Raw genomic sequence first — 19,909 nt, forward strand, 5'->3', positions numbered from 1 at the left:
TCTAATATGCTGCTTTGGTGCTCAAGAAACACTTGCATTATTAGCGATGTTGAAAACTGCTCAATATTTCTGTGGAAGCTGTGATACGTTTCAGGAGTCTTTGCTGAATAACAAGCAGTATTAATTAAGCATTCATTTCTTTCCAAAAAAATCATACAAACCCCAAACCTTTGAATGGTGGCACTGCATTTGCGTAATGTCCAAAATGAAGGCAGTGCGAGTGTGAGAAGCGCAGGTACTCACATGTGTGCTGCTGATCCCCTCCAAAAGGAGGCGTGTGACCTCTGCCTGTCTGTCAAACTCAGTCTGAGCCACACGTAACTCGTGCTCTGCCTGGTGGAGCCACAAACAGAAAAACACAGGACACATCATCCACATAGCTCTCAGCCACACAAGCTCAAGAGTTCTCAGCCACACAATATATATTTGATGACTTGCTGAAATCTGTATTGTTTGTTAGGTTAAGTCTGATTGACAGATGTCTACAGATACTGATACTATTCAAAGTGAAAACAGAGATCAAATTTTTCTTCAAGCGTGATTCAGACATTTAAATTAGACATTTCAATTAAGTACTTGTAGAAAAGACATTTACAGTAGTGGTCAAAATTTATCTGCAAAATGTTGATTATTTTACCAAAATCAGAGGGATCATACTAAATGCATGTTATTTTTTTTTTTACCTGACCTGAATATGAAATTTCACATAAAAGATGTTTACATATAGTCCACAAGAGAAAATAAAATAATAGCTGAATTTATAAAAATGACCCTGTTCAAAAGTTTTCATAAGCTTGATTCTTAATACTGTGTTGTTACCTGGATGATCCATAGCTTTTTTTATTATTATTATTTTGGTTTGTTTACTGATCATTGTTCACGAGTCCCTTTTTGTCCTGAACAGTTAAACTGCCTGCTGTTCTTCAGAAAAATCCTTCAGGTCCCACAAATGTTTTGGTTTTCCAGCATCTTTTGTGTATCTGAACCCTTTCCAATAATGCCTGTATGATTTTGAGATCCATTTTTTCACACTGAGGACAACTGAGGGACTTATACACAACTATTTCAAAAGGTTCAAACGCTCACGGATGCTCCAGGACGAAACACAGTGCATTAAGAGCCTGGAGGTGAAAACATTTTTAATTTGAAGATCGGGGTAAATGTAACTTATTTTGTCTTCTGGGAAACATGCGAGTATCTTCTGTAGCTTCTAAAGGGCAGTATACAAAATGTAATGATATTTAGGCAAAATAAAAATAAAAAAGTATGCATCTTTATTCTGTTCAGCAGTTTACACCCCTGGTTCTTAATTCATTATGTTTCCTTCTGGAGCATCAGTGAGCCTTTGAACCTTTTGTAATAGTTGGGTATGATTCACTCAGTTGTCCCCCAACGTGATTTTGAGATTGCATCATCCCTGAACATGATTTTGAGGGGGTCCCATAGCAAATTCAGTGCACAGGGCCCAGAGTTCCTAGCTATGCCACTGCATACTGTGCAAGATAATACGTACAGATCAGTTTATAATTGAAGCGACCATTTTCCAATTGAATTAAATGTTTTTTTATTTATATAAAAAAGCAAAACAATAGTGGAGGCATGTAATGTAAACATCGACTATGCTCATTTCACGCTCACTTGGAGACATTCTGTCATTTGCGATATTGCGAAAGAGCTTTTCACCTCAACGAGAAATTTCGTGGCACAAGATCTCGTCACACCCCTAGTTATTATGTAAACATTTACACGTAAATCAATATGCAATCATTTATTTGCTCCATGAGAACAAAGTGAACAAAGGCATGTCTACATTTTCAGATGTGCTCATACAGTAGCAAAGGAAGAAGTGGATTTTTGCCTAATACTCACTTTATCCACTTCCTCACTCCACAGCTGGTACACGCAGCATAACGACAAGAGAAGAACAGTGATGACAACATAACACAAACCCCCTCTTTCCAAAACAATTACTAAATTTCACATGTAAATGTTATAGCATAAAAAAATAATAATAATAATAAAAAATTAAAAGTGTTGTACTGTTACACATCTTAAGACAGTTTAATGTAATCAGACACATAAGCAGTACAGGATCCTGATCGCTCTATAACATCAAGACCCTATTAAAATTATAAAATGATACAACAACTACGATGAAAAATAAGAGAGCACACACACGCACCGCTTTTAAATAAAAGCAAAGTTTTCCACCCCCTGCATTACACTGCAAATGTTCATCACTGGGGATTTTCATGTTTTGACTTATGCAAAAACATGATGTCATCATCATTATTTCAAAACATCAAATGCAAACTATATTACAGAACCAGTCAAAAGTTTGGACATGCTTAAATCTGAATTTATTTGAGCATATTAGGATGATTTCTGAAGGATCATTTGACACTGAAGACTGGAGTTACTCCTGCTGAAAATTCAGCTTTGCCATCATAGGAATAAATTACATTACAAGATCTTTTCAAATAGAAAACTGTTATTTTGAATTGTACAAATATTTCACAGTATTACGGTTTAATTTATTTCACTTTTATTTAACTACAATTGATATCTTAGACACAAGTTGTGTTTCTATGAAAAGAGAGTGGACTGATGAAATGATGGGGAAAATAATTGGTTGCAAATAATCAATGAGAATTGAGCAATCCAGAATGTTGTTTAATAAAATGCTTTAATGACTTTCCACATTTAAGAATAGAGGAGGAGTAGCCGTGTCCAAACTTTTGAGTTTTTCTGTACATAATCTATATGAACACACATAAACAACAAACCACCATTATGTACTACTGGGACTAATAGATACATGTACTGCAACAACTGTTGAGAAAATATTAATCAAGCACACAGGGAAAGGCACACAGGCACACAACACTGCAAGAAGGGAGACGGAAATAAGAAAGTGTTACTGTGGTAAACTCACAACATTGACAGAATGGAAAGCAGGACTATTTTTAAACATTGGGTCAACAAGAAAGGAAATGCTACTGTCCATCACTGAGCTGTGCTGACAAGACACACTCGATAAATGCTGCTTGTCTGCAAGTACACTACTCTATGAAGGGTTTATATAATGCTTCACTTCAGATTCAAGTTCATACAACCTTTTCTCTGTCAATTAGAGATGAATCACCAACTTCACTATCCCACTGCGTGAAATAAAAAATAAAAAGACGATGGGACGATGGAAAAGTTTCATTGAGGCCCTTTTCTCACTATTACCTGCAATTTTCAACAACCTCAAATTCCTTGTAATGGAAAAGGGAAGAGGATGATGCTACTGTATATCCAAAGTGCTTTAGTTGATGATTTTTAACCACGATAAAAGTATACTGCCATATCACCCCCATAGAGAAAGGACTGTCGGAGGGCATCCTGCTAATCTAAATGTACAAGGGTCGGTGCAGATATTGGTGGGGAAAGTGTATGTACAAATCAAGGTCATGTAGAAAGAGACAGAGAGGAAAAGAGAGTGTGTGGGGGGGGGGAGATTGCTAATGCTAAGGGCCTGCAGCCTTCTTACCGCAGATGCACTGGCCGACAGAACATAATTGCGTGGCCTAGTCTCCTGAAAGTCAGGCGCAGCCTACAGGTGGAGGGGGGAAAACAGAGTTTTACAAAGAATTATGTGTCCACATGAACTGACCCAGCAGACAACACTATTTTCATATTTACATATAAAAACAGAAAACAAGAACACTTGACAAACCAGCCTGTAACCTCTCCACACACACACACACACACACACACACACACACGCAAACAGACAAATTAGTTTGGCAGCTGCAGATTTTTTTTGTATCACTTCATTGCACTCCAAACCAAATAATAATAATAACAAAATGATAAAAGTAAGCAATAAAGTAATAAAAAAATATTTTTTTTAATCATGATCATTTGTTGATATGTTCTTAGTAATTTTTCTGTAGTTTTTACAAATAGTCTTGTTTTAGTGCTTAAGGGTTAAAGTAAGGTACATATTACTTACCATAAAAAGCAACAATTTAATTGTAATTTGTCACTGTTTTGCAGGAGTATAATAAACAGTAAGGTTTTATCGTAGTACAGTTGTACTGTATGACATAGAACAAGAGCGTTTTTTTCTTTGACCCCTTTGGTCTCCATGTGCCACATTCTTATAAATATTAAATGCTGCTGAAATTAGCCAAAGTAGACAAGATTCTAATATAACAGATAACAGAGATGCATAAAATGAGTCATTAATATACACATGCATACAATCAAAAATGTGTGTGTGTGTGTGTATATTATTCCATTCAATTAAGCTTTTTTTTTTATATTTGATTTAAAATAGCTTAGGCTTTTTTCCCCTCTTTTTTAAATATCATTTGTATTTCGCAAAACCCCTCAAATTCCATTACGGGTTTTGCAGACATCCAGCTGGGAAATGCTGCTCTATAATATACAGTACATTATGAGAAGAAAAAAAAAAACAAATTACATGCAGCCATTTAATGTAACTGTGACTTCAAAAAGGACTGATTTTTGAAAGTATTTTATATTTTTATTTTTTGATCAAGGCACTGCAGAGGTGGCAGATACAGTAGATCAACTATCAAGCCTGTACATGTAACTGCTTGCAGGTAGCAGCCAAGGATGAAAGGCAGCTGAGAAATCACACACTCACATACACACACACACAGACACACACATGGATACTCACATCTCCCTCACACTGTGCAAATGACAACAGAGAGATATGTTAGTGAATCACGGAAAGGAAAAAATTCCACACAGACCACACAAATCACAGATTATACCTGATGACTGAGTCATAATTGTATTCCATTGAACACACACACACACACACACACACACACAATAAATAAACTACTTTTATTATTTAACTAAAGTTCCTCTTGAAGGTCAAAGAGGTAACAATAGTCAGATTATGCCCCGAGGACCTTAAAATATCTCTTCAATACTTCAAATTATTCAATCACTGAAAGGGATCAAATGAAGAAGCAAAAAAGTAAGTCATTCGTGAAAGATAAGTTATGCCTCCTGACTCAGAGCTTCCTAGACAGAACTCAGAACTGCTTCACGAATATCTTCCACGTAACAAATAGTTCCTGAAAAACAACCCTTTTTTCAATGACGTAAACAGAATAAATCAGGGGCATCAATTTTTGGGGCAGGGATACTCAAATTAAACAGTGGCCACTTTTGGAAAATATGGGGTGACAAAGGGCCAGTGAATAAAATGATTTGACAATGATACAGTAACTGGGTAACACTATACAACAGGGATTAATTTATAAACAGCTGTTAGTTCAGTATTAATTACTATGAATTATTATATTATATTATATTGATCCACTACTTACCAACATGATCAAACAATGAACAATTGCTGTTTTATTAAGATTACAGATCAAAACATGCTGTACAAATATATTACTAGTTGTTAGTTCATGTTGGATAACGCATTAACTAACGTTAACAAATGAGACCTAAAAAAAGTGTTTCGGATAATTGATTGGCTTTAACCAATAACAGTAATATCTTATATGAACTTCATATTTTGTCACCTCATGCATCAAAACAGTAAGAGTCTGTTTTTTTAAATATGTTTTTTATTGTCCAGAATAATTTAGTCAAGGCGAATTTAAACATGTAAGTCTTATTTACACACAAATGAAACATTCAGAAATACTTCCAATTTCTTAACCAATTATTAGGATTCAGTCCATTTTGTGATTAACTGTCTGTTTTAAAGCTTTCAGTGTTTTATTTGCCACGTCCCAAAGTTTGTGCGTGCACCGCAAGAGACAGAAACAGAAGTGCGATTGTGAGTCACTTATAACCTTGTGGTGTGGATTCGAGCTGTGGGCTAGACATTGAAAATCCTTGCTTTAGGTCAGGGGTCTCCAACCTTATTTAATTTGAGAGCTACTTTTTAAAAATGAAAGTGGCTGAGAGCTACCCTTGTTATACAGTACTTATATCTCTTAAATAATGTGTCATAACTATTAAATGAATAACAATCCAAACGGTTACATGCCTTAAAGAGTTTTTATATACATATTACCATTTAATCTCAGAGAGAAAAAAAACAATCAGAGAATACAGTTCTTCATGGAAAAAAACAGTAGTATGCAAATCATACTGTAGTTGTATAACAGTTACTTAACAGTTAACAATTACTTACATATTTATAGTGCATCTTAACTCTCAAATGAGCCAAACTACTACTTGAAATACACCTGAGATTTTTCCTTGTATTCATATTACTCTTCAAGAACAGAATCAGAGAACATACAAGTCAAGTTCAACGTAAATTAAACTGGGATACAAACAGCAGTGAAATTTCAAATGTTGGTCTTCATTCTGAACTGATATGTATGCTACATGAATAAGAGTGCATGCTAAATGATAAAAGTTCATGAAGGGACACAAATATGATGTGCATTTTCTTACATCTAATGAGCTGACTGACACTGCATTGTTTCCACAAGAGGGGCATATGCTTGTGTGTATGCACTTAGGTTCACTCTTATGCAATCATTCAAATGTTCATCTGTCAGTCTTTTTCTGAAGTTAGATTTGATCACATTCATATCAGAAAATGCTGATTCACATAGGTATGTAGATCCAAATAAAGCAGATGCTTTGAGTGCAGCTTGGTGAATGTTCTTGTAGACTCCTGGGTCTACCAGACTCCAAGCATTTGGCGAATGTTGCTGAGATTTCAACTGGATATTATTTTGATATTATCTCCATCTCTAAAGCACTGACATCAAAGAGTTCAGCCATTTGATTTGAAACGTTATCAATGTCATAAAAGGATTGGCAATGAATGCCACACATGGCTCAAGTTTTTCAAAATCACCAAACCTTTCCTCAAATTCCTGCCCAAGCCTGGACAGAAGGTCACAGTACTTGAGTACATCAAAAACAAATTCAGTTGCACCTGTATGGCTTTCTAAAATCTTTAACACTGAAGGGAAGTGCTGCAATCTGTTGTTCTTCAGTTGATGAATGTAAAACGACAGTTTTACTTTAAAAGCCTTCACAGCACTGATCATTTCACATATGGATTTGTCTTTACCTTGTAACTGAAGATTGAGCTGATTCAGTTTCTCTGTTACATCAGCCAAGAATGCCAGGTCAAGCAGCCACCCAGCGTCAGACAACAAGTTGGTGTTTTCTCCCCTTGTTTCCATAAAAGCTTTAATTTCACTCAGCAAGGAAGTACCTTACCCCTACTCAACCACCTCACTTCTGTGGGAAATAAGAGATCGCCATACTCTGCAGAAAATTCATCAAGAAAGAGTTTGAAGCATCTGTGCTGTTTGGACTTTGATCGAATTGAGTTGATAATCCGAATTAAGCACACACATCTTTCATTTACATTCGTAAAGAAAAACTTACTCTCCCATTCCTCGTGAAAATAATAGATTTTTTTCTTTTTCTTTTCTTGACCGCCTTCCTTACTCATTCTCATGCAAGTAGTTTTTAAGCTAATACTGCCTTGTAGCCTGATAAGCGTGATGAAGTACTTGATTGAAACGTCATATATATATATATATATATATATATATATATAATTTTTTTTCTATTGTTGGTTGTTATTCTATTATATTGTAATTACATCTGAATGGTCATATATGAATAAGAGTAATGGATAATATGTCAAATAAATTTATTTGCATTGGAGGGGGTGGGACACCAGTCTATATTTGCTCACTCTGATTGGATGAAAAGTATTCTTGGTGAGCTACTTTCAGTCAGGCAATGAGCTACTGGTAGTTCGCAAGCGATGTGTTGGAGACCCCTGCTTTAGGTCATACTTCCTGAAATGTCCCTCTAGAGATCCGAATCCTCCTTAACAGCTCATAAGCGGTTTGTGATGAGAGGGTGGTGGAGGAGATGAAAGAACGTGAAAGGAGGAAGACGTGATGATGAACAAACGTGGACACACTCTAGATTTACTCATCAGTAGAGGTCTAAACATTTCATCCATTGTTATTAAGGATGTAGCACAGTCTGATCACTTCTGTATTTTCTTTGATATATTGATCTCTGTCACCACTGAATCTAGATCTGTCTCTATCAGAAAGAGATGCATTAATGAGAACACTAGTGCACTGTTTATGAAGGCAATATCTTTAAAACCAAGCATTTCTGCAGACTCTGTTGATCTTCTCCTGGATTCATTTAACTCAAAAGTTAAGAATGTTATAGATGATATTGCTCCGATAAAGGTCAGCAAGAAGACGGGCAGACAAAAATAATTTTGGAGAAAATCAACAGCAGTTCAGAGTATGAAAAGACAATCAAGAAAAGCTGAGCGGATGTGGCGGAAGACGAAACTCGAAATTCACTATAGCATCTATAAAGACAGCCTTCATGCTTTCAATGTGGAACTAGCCACAGCTAGACAGACCTTCTTCTCAAACCTTATAAACAGTAACTTAAACAACACTCGCACTCTTTTTGCAACTGTTGAGAGACTGACAAACCCCCCCAAGTCAGATTCCCAGTGAAATGCTCTCCGACAGCACATGCAATGAGTTTGCTTCCTTCTTTTCTGAGAAGATCAATAATATCAGAAAGGAGATTGGCACATCCTCAAGTTATGCAGAGGTCACACCACAGATTCGACCGCAATTTCAAAAAGAAGTGACTATGTCTGTTTTGAAAGCAATTGATAGCAAAATTTTGGAAGAAATAGTATAACATCTTAAATCGTCAACCTGCTATCTTGACTCACTTCCCGCATCTTTTTTCAAAAGTGTGCTTAACTGTTTGGAAGCAGATCTCTTAGAAGTGGTGAATGCCTCACTTCTTTTTGGGACTTTTCCAAATTCCCTCAAAACTGCAGTTGTTAAGCCCCTTCTGAAAAAGCGCAATCTTGATAACACAATGTTGAGCAACTATTGACCAATATCAAATCTTCCTTTCATAGGTAAGATTATAGAAAAGGTAGTTTTTAATCAGCTGAACAACTACTTAAACTCAAATGGATACCTGGACAATTTTCAATCTGGTTTCCGAGCGCATCACAGCACAGAGACAGCACTCATTAAGATAATAAATGATATTCGCTTCAATTCTGATTCTGGCAAAATATCAGTGCTGGAAAACTGGGTCGGGCTTTCTGGGATGGTGCTCAAATGGTTCAGGTCATACTTAGAAGGGAGAGGTTATTATGTGAGTATAGGAGAGCATAAGTCTAAGTGGACGGCTATGACATGCCGAGTCCCACAAGGCTCAATTCTTGCACCGCTCTTGTTTAGCTTGTATATATGCTCCCACTAAGTCAGATAATGAGGAAGAACCAAATTGCCTATCACAGCTATGCTGATGATAACCAGATTTACCTAGCCTTATCTCCAAATGACTATAGCCCCATTGACTCCCTCTGCCAATGCATTGATGAAATTAACAGTTGGATGTGCCAAAACTTTCTTCAATTAAACAAGGAGAAAACTGAAGTCATTGCATTTGGAAACAAAGATGAAGTTCTCAAGGTCAAACAACTAAAAATCAAGTCAGAAATCTTGGGGTGATTCTGGAGACAGACCTTAGTTTCAGTAGTCATGTCAAAGCAGTAACTAAATCAGCATACTATCATCTCAAAAACACTGCAAGAATTAGATGTTTTGTTTCCAGTCAAGACTTGGAGAAACTTGTTCATGCCTTTATCACCAGCAGGGTGGATTATTGTAATGGTCTCCTCACCGGCCTTCCCAAGAAGACCATTAGACAGCTGCAGCTCATCCAGAATGCTGCTGTCAGGATTCTGACTAGAACCAGAAAATCTGAGCATATCACACCAGTCCTCAGGTCCTTACACTGGCTTCCAGTTACATTTAGGATTGATTTTAAAGTACTTTTACTCGTTTATAAGTCACTCAATGGCCTAGGACCTAAATACATTGCTGATATGCTCACTGAATATAAACCTAACAGACCACTTAGATCATTAGGATCGGGTCAGTTAGAAATACCGAGGGTTCACACAAAACAAGGGGAGTCCGCTTTTAGCTATTATGCCGTCCACAGTTGGAATCAGCTTCCAGAAGAGATGAGATGTGCTAAAACATTAGCCACATTTAAATCAAGACTCAAAACTCATCTGTTTAGCTGTGCATTTGTTGAATGAGCACTGTGCTACGTCTGAACTGACTGCACTGTATTTTATGTATAATTATTTTCTCTTAACTGTTTTAAATTAATTAAATAAATTTCTATATCATTTTAAAATTCCTTGTTTTTATTATTATTTTTAATTCCTTGTTTTTATTGCTGTGATTATTATTTTTCCACTTTCTTTTATGTGAAGCACTTTCAGTTACCACTGTGTATGAAATGTGCTATATAAATAAACTTGCCTTGCTGGTGATGAAATAAGTGAAAATGAAAATGAAACTTACAGCAGCCTTGGCCTCTGCTAACTTTGCCTTCTTGAGCCGAGCTTTGCAAACGTCCAGGTCAAGGCGTCGGTTCTCAAGTAGCTTTCTCTCTTTCTGAAAACAGAACATACAGACTTTTGGAGAAAAGGAAATATTCAAGTCTACTTGAATATGCATTTGTAGTGTATGTCATATATTAAAAGTATATTTTTAAAAAGAAATGAAACAACGGTGTATGCAGTGTTGATGCGCCGTCATAGTGATAACAGCCAATCACATACTTTTCTGGTGCTGCATGAACGGGATTGGCTAGCGTCTGCGCTAGGGTATTTGCATAAGGAGATCTGATTGGCTGACGCCTGCGTTGGCGCTTGAAAATTTGAAAAGTTTTCAACTTCTGCCGCGTGCAACGCCAGTGAAGCGACGCGAGGGACCCATAATTCAGTTCGGCAACGCTTGACGTCACTCCATTCAAAGTAAATGAGAGGCGTTGACGCCGACGCCCCGTGTGAATGTGAATATTTTTATTTATTATTGTTAATGTTCTCTTATGTTCAACAACTTAAAGCTTTAAAATTATTCACTTTAAGGGGTCTAAAATAAAGAAAAGAGACAAGTTTTTGTTACTCCAGCACTTTATTATACTTAATGTCCTGTGGGGGTTTTTTGTACTTGAGTGCAATACATTTTGGTTTAAAAAATGAGAATCGTGTAAGAGAATCGTGATCTCAATTCCCACAGAGAAAAATCGTGATTCACATTTTAGCAAGAATCATGCAGCCCTATCTCACACCTAACCCTAAACCTACCAATACTAGGGGGGTAATAATCTGGCGGGGGTCAGAATTCGGCATTACACCGGCGCAAGCTCAACAGCAGCTCTAGGCAAAGCCCTGCCGTGCCGCCCCCACTTCACTCTCATAATTAAATATGATTTTAAAGAAGATAAATACGATTCCGGCACCTCCGAATTCCGATCATCTCATTTGGCAGATCCCCTTCCTCCAATGAAAGACATTCTTGTCAGGGTTATTATAGTTTAGCATTTTTAAATTCATTTTTATTTTAATATTGCTTTCAATTTTCGCTATAAATTTCAGTTTCGTTTTTATTTTTTAATAATTTGGTTAATTTTAGTTTAGTTTTTACTTTGTGAATAGTTTTCTAGCCTATAGTTTTTATACAGTTTAGTTTTCGTTTTAATTTTAGTTTTAGTAATTAAAGTTTAGCAGAATTAACAGAACACTTCCAGAGCGCAGATCAAAAACATTTTAGTTTAAGTTTATTGACGCAAACCACTAGCGACACAAAATTAAAGCATGCTAAGATTGATTAGAAAACGATTATTTATTTTTGATTATTTTATTTAGTTGCTGCTGCTTTCGTTTTGTTTTAGTTTTTCATTTATTTAGATTTTTTTTTTTTATTCTTTCTTTCTTACCTAAATGCCTTTATTTTCTTCAAATAGGCCTACAGTTCTTAATACAACATATTTTACCGTTTAAACATGTTGGCTATTTAACATTTCTTACATTTAAACTCGTTTAACAAGCATTTTAGAAGTAAAAATAAAACATTTCATAGTCGCAAAACGACCGATGCGGCTAGTTTAGGTGACTTGGTTGGCTTTGCATAAAATAAAATGGTTTAATCGGGCTTAAAATCTTGTAGTGTGAACTAGCCTTATTGACGAGATATCCAGTTAATGGCGGGGAAAGAGTTAAATGTAGTATTGTAATATATATATATATATATATATATATATATATATATATATATATATAAATTACTAAATTGTAACTTCAATACAAATGTTTAATTACAAATATATTTAAATACATGGCATAAGTTTCAATAGAAATTACATTAAAGTGTATTTTTGATACCATAAAGACTTGTCAGCCAATCATCTTGTAACTAGCCATTATCAGCCATTGTAAATTGGCTTACATATCAGAAGGACGTGAACCATCTGAGACCGAGATTATGAATTTCACTTACAAAAATGGTTTTCCAGTCACCCTCTAGAAAGTTCCTCAGTGGTGTGAGGAAGTTAATAGCTGACATCTGCAGGAATTCCCGCTCTGCTCCACCCAACCTCATCTGAAACTCTCCAACAGTGATCAACGTACTGCCTGAAAACATTCATAAAACATCATGTACAACTCAGCATTGCAGTGACATTTTCAGTCTTTTTCTGTCAAGTCATTTTCAAAGATGTTTAACTAATCAAGGTGTATGAAGTTATCTTCATCAGAGACCTAAACTCACAAAATGAAACACTGCCTCACATAAGGCATCTTTAGACATATGCTGCTTTGATTCTCTGCAAATGAAACATGTTTTCATTTGTTTTGTTTTTCATGTATTTACATCCATAATGTCATATTTACCTTGGCAATGGTCATGAGCTTTTATTTATTTATTATTATTATTTTTTAATGTTGACATCTAAGAGCGTGATTATCATATAAATCTTTTTTAAGCAGCATTGCTATAATTATAATATAGAAAGTTCTAATATAAATACTTATAACCTCATAATAGGTAAGAAACTAAATAAAAATCACAGGATCTAATACACTTTCCCTCAGTAAATTATAACCAAGAAGTATCCATGAACACCTATTTGCCAAAGAGAAAGTGTGCCATCTAGTGAAACAAAGCATGCAGCTAAACATTAACTTGAGTTAGAGACCTGTATTACTAAAACACTGTCACAGGAGAAAGGGAGAAGAGAACATGTGCAGCGGCAATTTCGCCTCATATGGTGCATCACATAAATAAAAAAACATATTTAAAAAAAGATTAGCATAAACTAATATGCACTGGCTTCTAGTACAGACTTCTATTCTTGACTTTGATTTTGTGCAAACTGCTTTCTGTTGTCTCTTAGTATTTCTTAGTTAGGAAATATGTAACCATTTTATCTTAACACAAGAACATTTAGCCTTTTCTGTGTGTTTTCTGATTAAAAACAATCCAAAAAAACATACGAACCATATGGAGTTCCTGGCCCAAATTCCTTTGCAGCGTCCTGCATATACTGTCCCAGCAGCTCTGAATTGGTGGTTCTGGATGGGATCTTTCTGTCCAATTTCTCATAAAAAAACTCTTCAATACGGGCACCTAAATAAAGATTCACATCAGGCTTTATTCAAGGTTTACTCCAGTAAACTTAATCAAGTACACCATTTTGCACCATCATGTTCACCAATCCAAACCAATAGTTCACAGTCAGCAAATTGAGGGTGATAAAACTGATATTATATATAATTATATACAATATCACACTGGTATACATATTGGTTTACATTTCTTTATGAATTTAATTTATCCAGATTTATTTTATTTTGTTTCGAGAGACCATAAAGCAAAAAAAGATGAACGAAAAACACAGGTCTTTAATGTAGACATCACAGATGAAAACATAAAACCCATTTGGGGTTGTAATGGAAAATGTGATATAATAACAGTCTTTGACCAATCATTCCAGCTCTCTGTGTTGCCAGCAGGATTTGAAGAGGCCTCACAGACTTTATAACCAGATCTGGTTACGATATAACAGGAGTTTAAACTTGTGTCTGGCTAAAACCACAAGACATTCACCCAAACTTAGCTGCAAAAGGATAGTACTACCATGACAAAAACATAGTGAGAAGAGCCAGCCTCACACGTGGTCTAATACTAAACATCAGTCATTTGAGGAAAGAGTTAAACTAAAGACCAAAAGCACAGGCCACGGCGAGTAGAGTCACACTTACCAGTTTGGTCAACTGGAGCATGGAGAGAGTCAGAAAGAACAGGTTAGTGTTCCTACTAGTACACAATCACTAGGCCATCAGAACCTCTTGCACTTACATTAAATGCTTAAATATGTACATGAATATGTACTCTAAAACATCTGAAGCCTGTGGCCTTATCAATGATTCAGAAATTATAACCGAACGAGTATTAATACAAAATGTTTCATGTTGTTTATTCAGTTGTGAACTGCCAACATAAAATGCAAATTTTAGATATCCACTACCATTCAAACATTTGGAGTCAGCAAGATTTCTTAATGTTTTGAAAGAAGTCTCTTATGCTCGCCAAGGCTGCGTTTACGTGATTAAAATACAGTAAATCGGTGATATCGAAAAATATTATGACAATTTAAATAACTTTCACATTTTCCTATGGTGGCAAAGTGGAATATTCAGCATCATTACTCCAGTCTTCAGTGTCACATGATCCTTCAGAAATCATTCTAATACAATTAATATAAAACATTTGAACAGTAGTGTAATTTTTTTATTAGTAGTGTAATTTTATTTTATCCAAAGTGCCTTACAGTACAGTGACCTGCTCAAGAGCACAGTAACGATTAACAGCTCAGATGTCAACTGTTACGCCAGTTTGCTGTACATCTCAGCACCCTTGTAAAACATTTGCTTATTCTTATAATTAGTGAAATTATTGTAGCAAGAAAAGAGAGAAAATAAAAATCAAGGGTGCAAAGATAATACGGAACATTCCCATAACGTGACACCTGAGCACCACTGCTGTTTTAAGATGGTTGTTAGGCATCATATTTCCCTGGCTGCCCCTACAGGAATATTTAATTTCTCCAATTTTTCACGCAGATGCAGAGTGGTGTAATCAAGCAAATGGTGACATTAAAGCAGACTGATGTCAACAAAGGGATGTTCCTGTTCGTTGTGTTAATGGTAAATGTCAACAACATGAGACATTTTTCAACATTCAAGACCACACATTTCAAACAATATCTAATAACGGAATATTTTCCTGAAGAAAATGTAATTCAGAGGAAGATTTTAAATGTACAACGCCCATGCAGGTTCTTACTTGGGTTGGGTTGAAGCAGCACTTCGGTTTGTCTGAAGATCTTTTCGGTCCAGTTTTTGGTGCAGTCTGCTCGAGCAATCAGGTTCTCCAGATGGGCATCAAGTTCAGTCTTCTCTGCCTGGCCAAGCTTCTCCTCTGTGTACTGGAGAACATACAAAACAATTCAGTCTGTCTGTAAGAGCAGCACTCGTACAACAACGTAGGAAATATTAGCGGTTCTTTCTGAGGAACAAGAATATGCATGCATAATTTCCCATTACATATTGTCTCAGAATGCTAAACAAAATGTGCAATATTAAAATCACTAAATAATGAGCAGTAATCTTGAACTCTTCAGAAACTCAACATTCTCAGCAAAACAAGGAGACATACTCTTAAAGCTATACACACAATTTGCTGGCATTATGCCATTCCCCCTTTTGGCTATATTTACGTTTAGACAATGTTTCACAGTTCACATCAAGCAGCATATAAATGCTATAAATCAGACACATTAAGTTAAAGAATCCTGAAAAATTCCCCAAAATATTAAGCAGCAAAACAGTTTTCAACAAAGATAATAGCAAGAAATGTTTAGTTTATTTTGAAATGATTTCTGAAGGATCATGCGACATGGAAGACTAGAGTAATGGCTTTTGAAAATTCAGCTTTGCCATCACATTTTACAAAATATTAAAACAGAACACATTTCCTTTAAATAGTAATAATAATATTTCACAATGAGATTGATTAATGTATTTACAATCAAACATGCAGCCTTCGTAAGCATACAAGACTTCAAATCTTTAAAAAATATTACTGATCCCAAACTTTTAAAAGGTAGTGTACAACAGCTAAAAGTGACTGCTAAAAGACCTATTTATTGCTAAATATTGGCCTGAGAGTGGGCCTGTGGTATATCCAGTAATCTACAGCTCATGTGCACTGCCTCTGACTGCAGTAACTCCATGACAGAACTGTGGCTTTGAGTGATAATGATCTGTTAGCAACGAAATCCCGGACAGGTACAGTAGTAGTGATTGGCTGAGCAGGGATGCTTATCTGTGTCTGCTAAGGTGATTGGCTGATAGGGGACACCCCCTCCATCTGCTCCCTGGTTAATCAGACTACAGAAGGCAAACAGTCTTGTTGCGTCTTCTCAGGGGAGACATAACAATAAACAAGATCAGTTAAAGAAACTGGAATTAAATGGAAGAGGATCAGACAAGTGTATGGCACCGGCTTGTTTGTGCCTTTGCAGTTGATATCCAAATATGCAGGCTAAAATGTCAGCCATTAGATGCTAAAGATGAGTAGCTAACAGCTGAACAAATGCCCTGATAAACAGGAGGCTTCTGGCAGGCCGGTGGACCTGCAGATTTCCTGAAGATTTCCTCTGACAAAGTGAAAAAATATGAGGCTGGTGTTTAATATTTCACTCACACACAGGAAAGACCCCTGCTGACAGTGCATAAAAATCAGGCCTGAGGTGTAAGAGGAAAAAAACCATAAATCACATTCAGCATGAAGGATTTCCTCTACATCTACAGTTTTGAATGTCTGTCATACCGAGAATATGGGCGGTCATAACAGATGAGGTATCCTCAAACTGTGTTTGCACAGCATCTTGTCATATGACTATGAATAAGACACATAATGCTTTGACAATATAATACATCTCACACTGTGTAAATATACTGTAGCATGCATACGGCATCGAAGAAAAATAAATCAGTATTACAATGCCACTTTTTAAATGCCAAACCGTATGTTGTAATTTATAAGGATTTTCACATTAGATTGACACCCCTACATTTCATTAGTTTAATGATTGTATTACTTAACTACATGTAATGTCTATGAATCCTCACATGGTTTTTGTTAACAGTTCATTTTCAACGAAATTAAATTGTTGCATTTATTATATTTTTTCATGATAGAAAATGTTTATCCTTCAGAAATAAACGTCCTTTTTTATATTATATAGACAATATAATCTGTCGCAATTTACAGTTTCAAGGATTATCTTAGATAATAAACTTCAAATATTGTAATTAATAAAAAAAGAAACTTTTTATGCTTAAAAGAAAACCACCCACATGGAAACAGATGGACATACACCGTCACACAAACACACCAGCTGGCCAGACATCGTTCAGTACTCTGTGTACCAGAAGGTCTATTAAAATTAAAACGCTCCCTCTCATGCTGTTCCAAAAACGATAGGATTTTCTTCAGTGATGTTGTGCTGCTTTTTTTTCCGTAAAACGAAAGGGAATGGTAACCAAGACCTGCCAAGCTCAAAATATAACAATAAAATAACAATAAACAACAAAAGCTTTGTGTTGTACAGATTTCATTAATGCTAGCTGTATTAACTAACACGAGCATACAATGAACAATGCATTTATTACAGTATTTATTCATCTTTGTTAATGACAATACAGTCATTCATTGGTAATTCATGTTAGTTCACAGCGCATTAACTGTTAACAAACACAACTTTTGATTTGACAGTTTTTCTCAGTCACTTTGGTGCATTTCTCAAAACAATTCGTACAAACAGCACCACACACAATGGATTACCTGCAAAAGCCTGAAACTTATTCAAAATCTTTAGTTCATCTCTCAAAAGTAAGTATTTATGTCAATGAACATATCAGTGCCATCAGAATGAAAAGTCCCTGTGTCATTGCTCACAAACAAGACATTTTGTCAATAAAGAGTGCAAACTGTTAATATTACCTGATATAAACTATGGCACCAGTTTAGATGACTGTATTGAAATGCAGAAGGCTGCACTTCTTATGCATGCCATATATCCATTTCAAAAGTATAATTTACATATTACTGTATGTGGGATATTGATTGAAAGAGACTGGATAGGATTCACAGTTACACTTTTACTAGTGATCTGCCAAAAAACAACAACAAAACATTACAACATCATTATGATATAGAAAAGAAAAAGAAATCTGGGCACAAAATTAGAAAGGCAGAGCTTTGCTTTAGCATGCAGCACTGTATGAGGGAATTCAGAGAATTGATTTTATCATTGGTTGATCTACATTCTCTTCATTAATGAAAGCCAAGACTCACCTGCACAATCCATGGCAAATTTACATGTTTAGAAAATATGCTTCTAGATCACTAGAACTAGATCAACCATTTTGCATTTAATGACTTATAGGATGAACTATAGATGTTTTAATGGGTAAGACTACTGCACAGAGAACTAATACATTTTGAGCAACATGACATTAGCAACTGATAATGTAGGAAAACGCAGTCAAATGTACATAATCGATTGCATGAATGTACCAAAGCAATTCCAACTTGTTCAAAACTGCTCTTATGATGTGCACAAGTGACTAGATGATGTGGAGGTTGAATTATTATTTCATTTTTGATCTGAGAAATGCACCAAAGCGACTGAGAAAAACTGTAATAGTGCATTAGTGCATGTTGAAATTAACATTAATGCTGCAGAAGTATTGTTCAATCTTAGTTCATGTTAACTACACTAGTTAACTAATGCACCTCATTGTGAAGTGTTACCATTTATATAAATGTATCTGTATACAATAAAGCCACAATACCAACTACCAATAGGAGGTTTAAAAAATATATATTTTGCCTATGACACAATATAAGGTAAATCCGGCCCTGTACATTATACTGATTTTTGTTGCCAAATTGGTTTGGAACAGTTAAACTGAACTATTATGCCTGTCTATCTGCTTGACTGACAGTTTTATTGATCACTGAGAGAGCATTGACTTGGTATGATGTTGGTTCAATATAAAAATGAAAAATAGCTTTTGCCATATTGCTGTAGCTTAGCTTGCTATATTTTCCAAGTAGCTTGCCCAACACTGTTATTCACTCATTTTAACTGATTACCATTCACGTTCATTCTGTGGGAAAAACAGTAGCAGAGCATCTTTTGTGACCAAAATCATACAGGTTCAAAATACCATGCGGATGAATATGATGACGAGTATTTTCATGTTGAGGTGATCTGTCCCTTTAAACTTTGGTCAATTATCAACCTGTTTACTGTCGTATGTGTTTTTATACAAACTGTGTATATTTTTTGTTATATTTCGATAGAGTAAGCATTTTTTGGACAAACAGTAACATGAGCATCATTAAAAAAAAAAAAAAAAACTGTTTTGTAGAAAACAGGGCTTCGTCTGTAGGTGACTGTCACATGAACAGCCATTAATAATGGATACGGGTTTGGCTTGCGTCTATCGGCTTACAATGCCGAGGAAAATACAGATCATCACATCATGACAAACAAGGGTTGTTCGCTTGAACACTGACAAATACATGAATGTTTACAGAAAGCGAGGTTTCTGAGTGTTCGCGTGAGGATCTATATAAGGCCAACGGAGCGAAGCAGTTCATTCATTGACGCGAGTTCGCACATCCATCCCTCTCAATTATGGCTGAACGCAACTACGTAACCAGAAAACACTGGGTCATTGCATACCTGGACAGCACGAGTGAAGAAGACACCTGCATCCGACGCTAGTTTCTTGACATTGAAATCCATCGTGTCAGTGTTTTCACTGCGTGCGTTTCGGCAACATCAGCTTCTTGGTTGTCCCTGCAACGGGATCGATTGTGCAGGACGAGGTTGATTCGACAGCGCAACCTGGAGTTACCATCAGTTACATCGG

General features: G+C 35.8%; 2 protein-coding genes across 2 annotated transcripts in view; one reads left to right on the forward strand and one right to left on the reverse strand.

Moving 5' to 3' along the window:
* Positions 1-19,859, reverse strand: part of sh3glb2b (SH3-domain GRB2-like endophilin B2b) — a 32,551-nt gene extending 12,692 nt beyond the window's left edge. The window contains exons 1-8 of the mRNA XM_079416795.1: positions 19,720-19,859; positions 15,243-15,384; positions 13,395-13,523; positions 12,396-12,529; positions 10,416-10,508; positions 3,536-3,598; positions 1,870-1,893; positions 244-333 (exon numbers count right to left, since the gene is read on the reverse strand). Coding sequence (XP_079272921.1) covers positions 244-333; positions 1,870-1,893; positions 3,536-3,598; positions 10,416-10,508; positions 12,396-12,529; positions 13,395-13,523; positions 15,243-15,384; positions 19,720-19,782 — 738 coding nt within the window. The 5' untranslated portion in view covers positions 19,783-19,859. The remainder of the gene's footprint in view (positions 1-243; positions 334-1,869; positions 1,894-3,535; positions 3,599-10,415; positions 10,509-12,395; positions 12,530-13,394; positions 13,524-15,242; positions 15,385-19,719) is intronic.
* LOC306869969 (CCN family member 1-like) overlaps positions 1-19,909 on the forward strand; it is a 1,026,947-nt gene that overhangs the window by 260,545 nt on the left and 746,493 nt on the right. The gene's annotated exons all lie outside the window — the stretch shown is intronic.

The sequence above is a fragment of the Barbus barbus genome, assembly GCF_936440315.1.
Source record: "Barbus barbus genome assembly, chromosome: 5".
Taxonomy (NCBI): domain Eukaryota; kingdom Metazoa; phylum Chordata; class Actinopteri; order Cypriniformes; family Cyprinidae; genus Barbus; species Barbus barbus.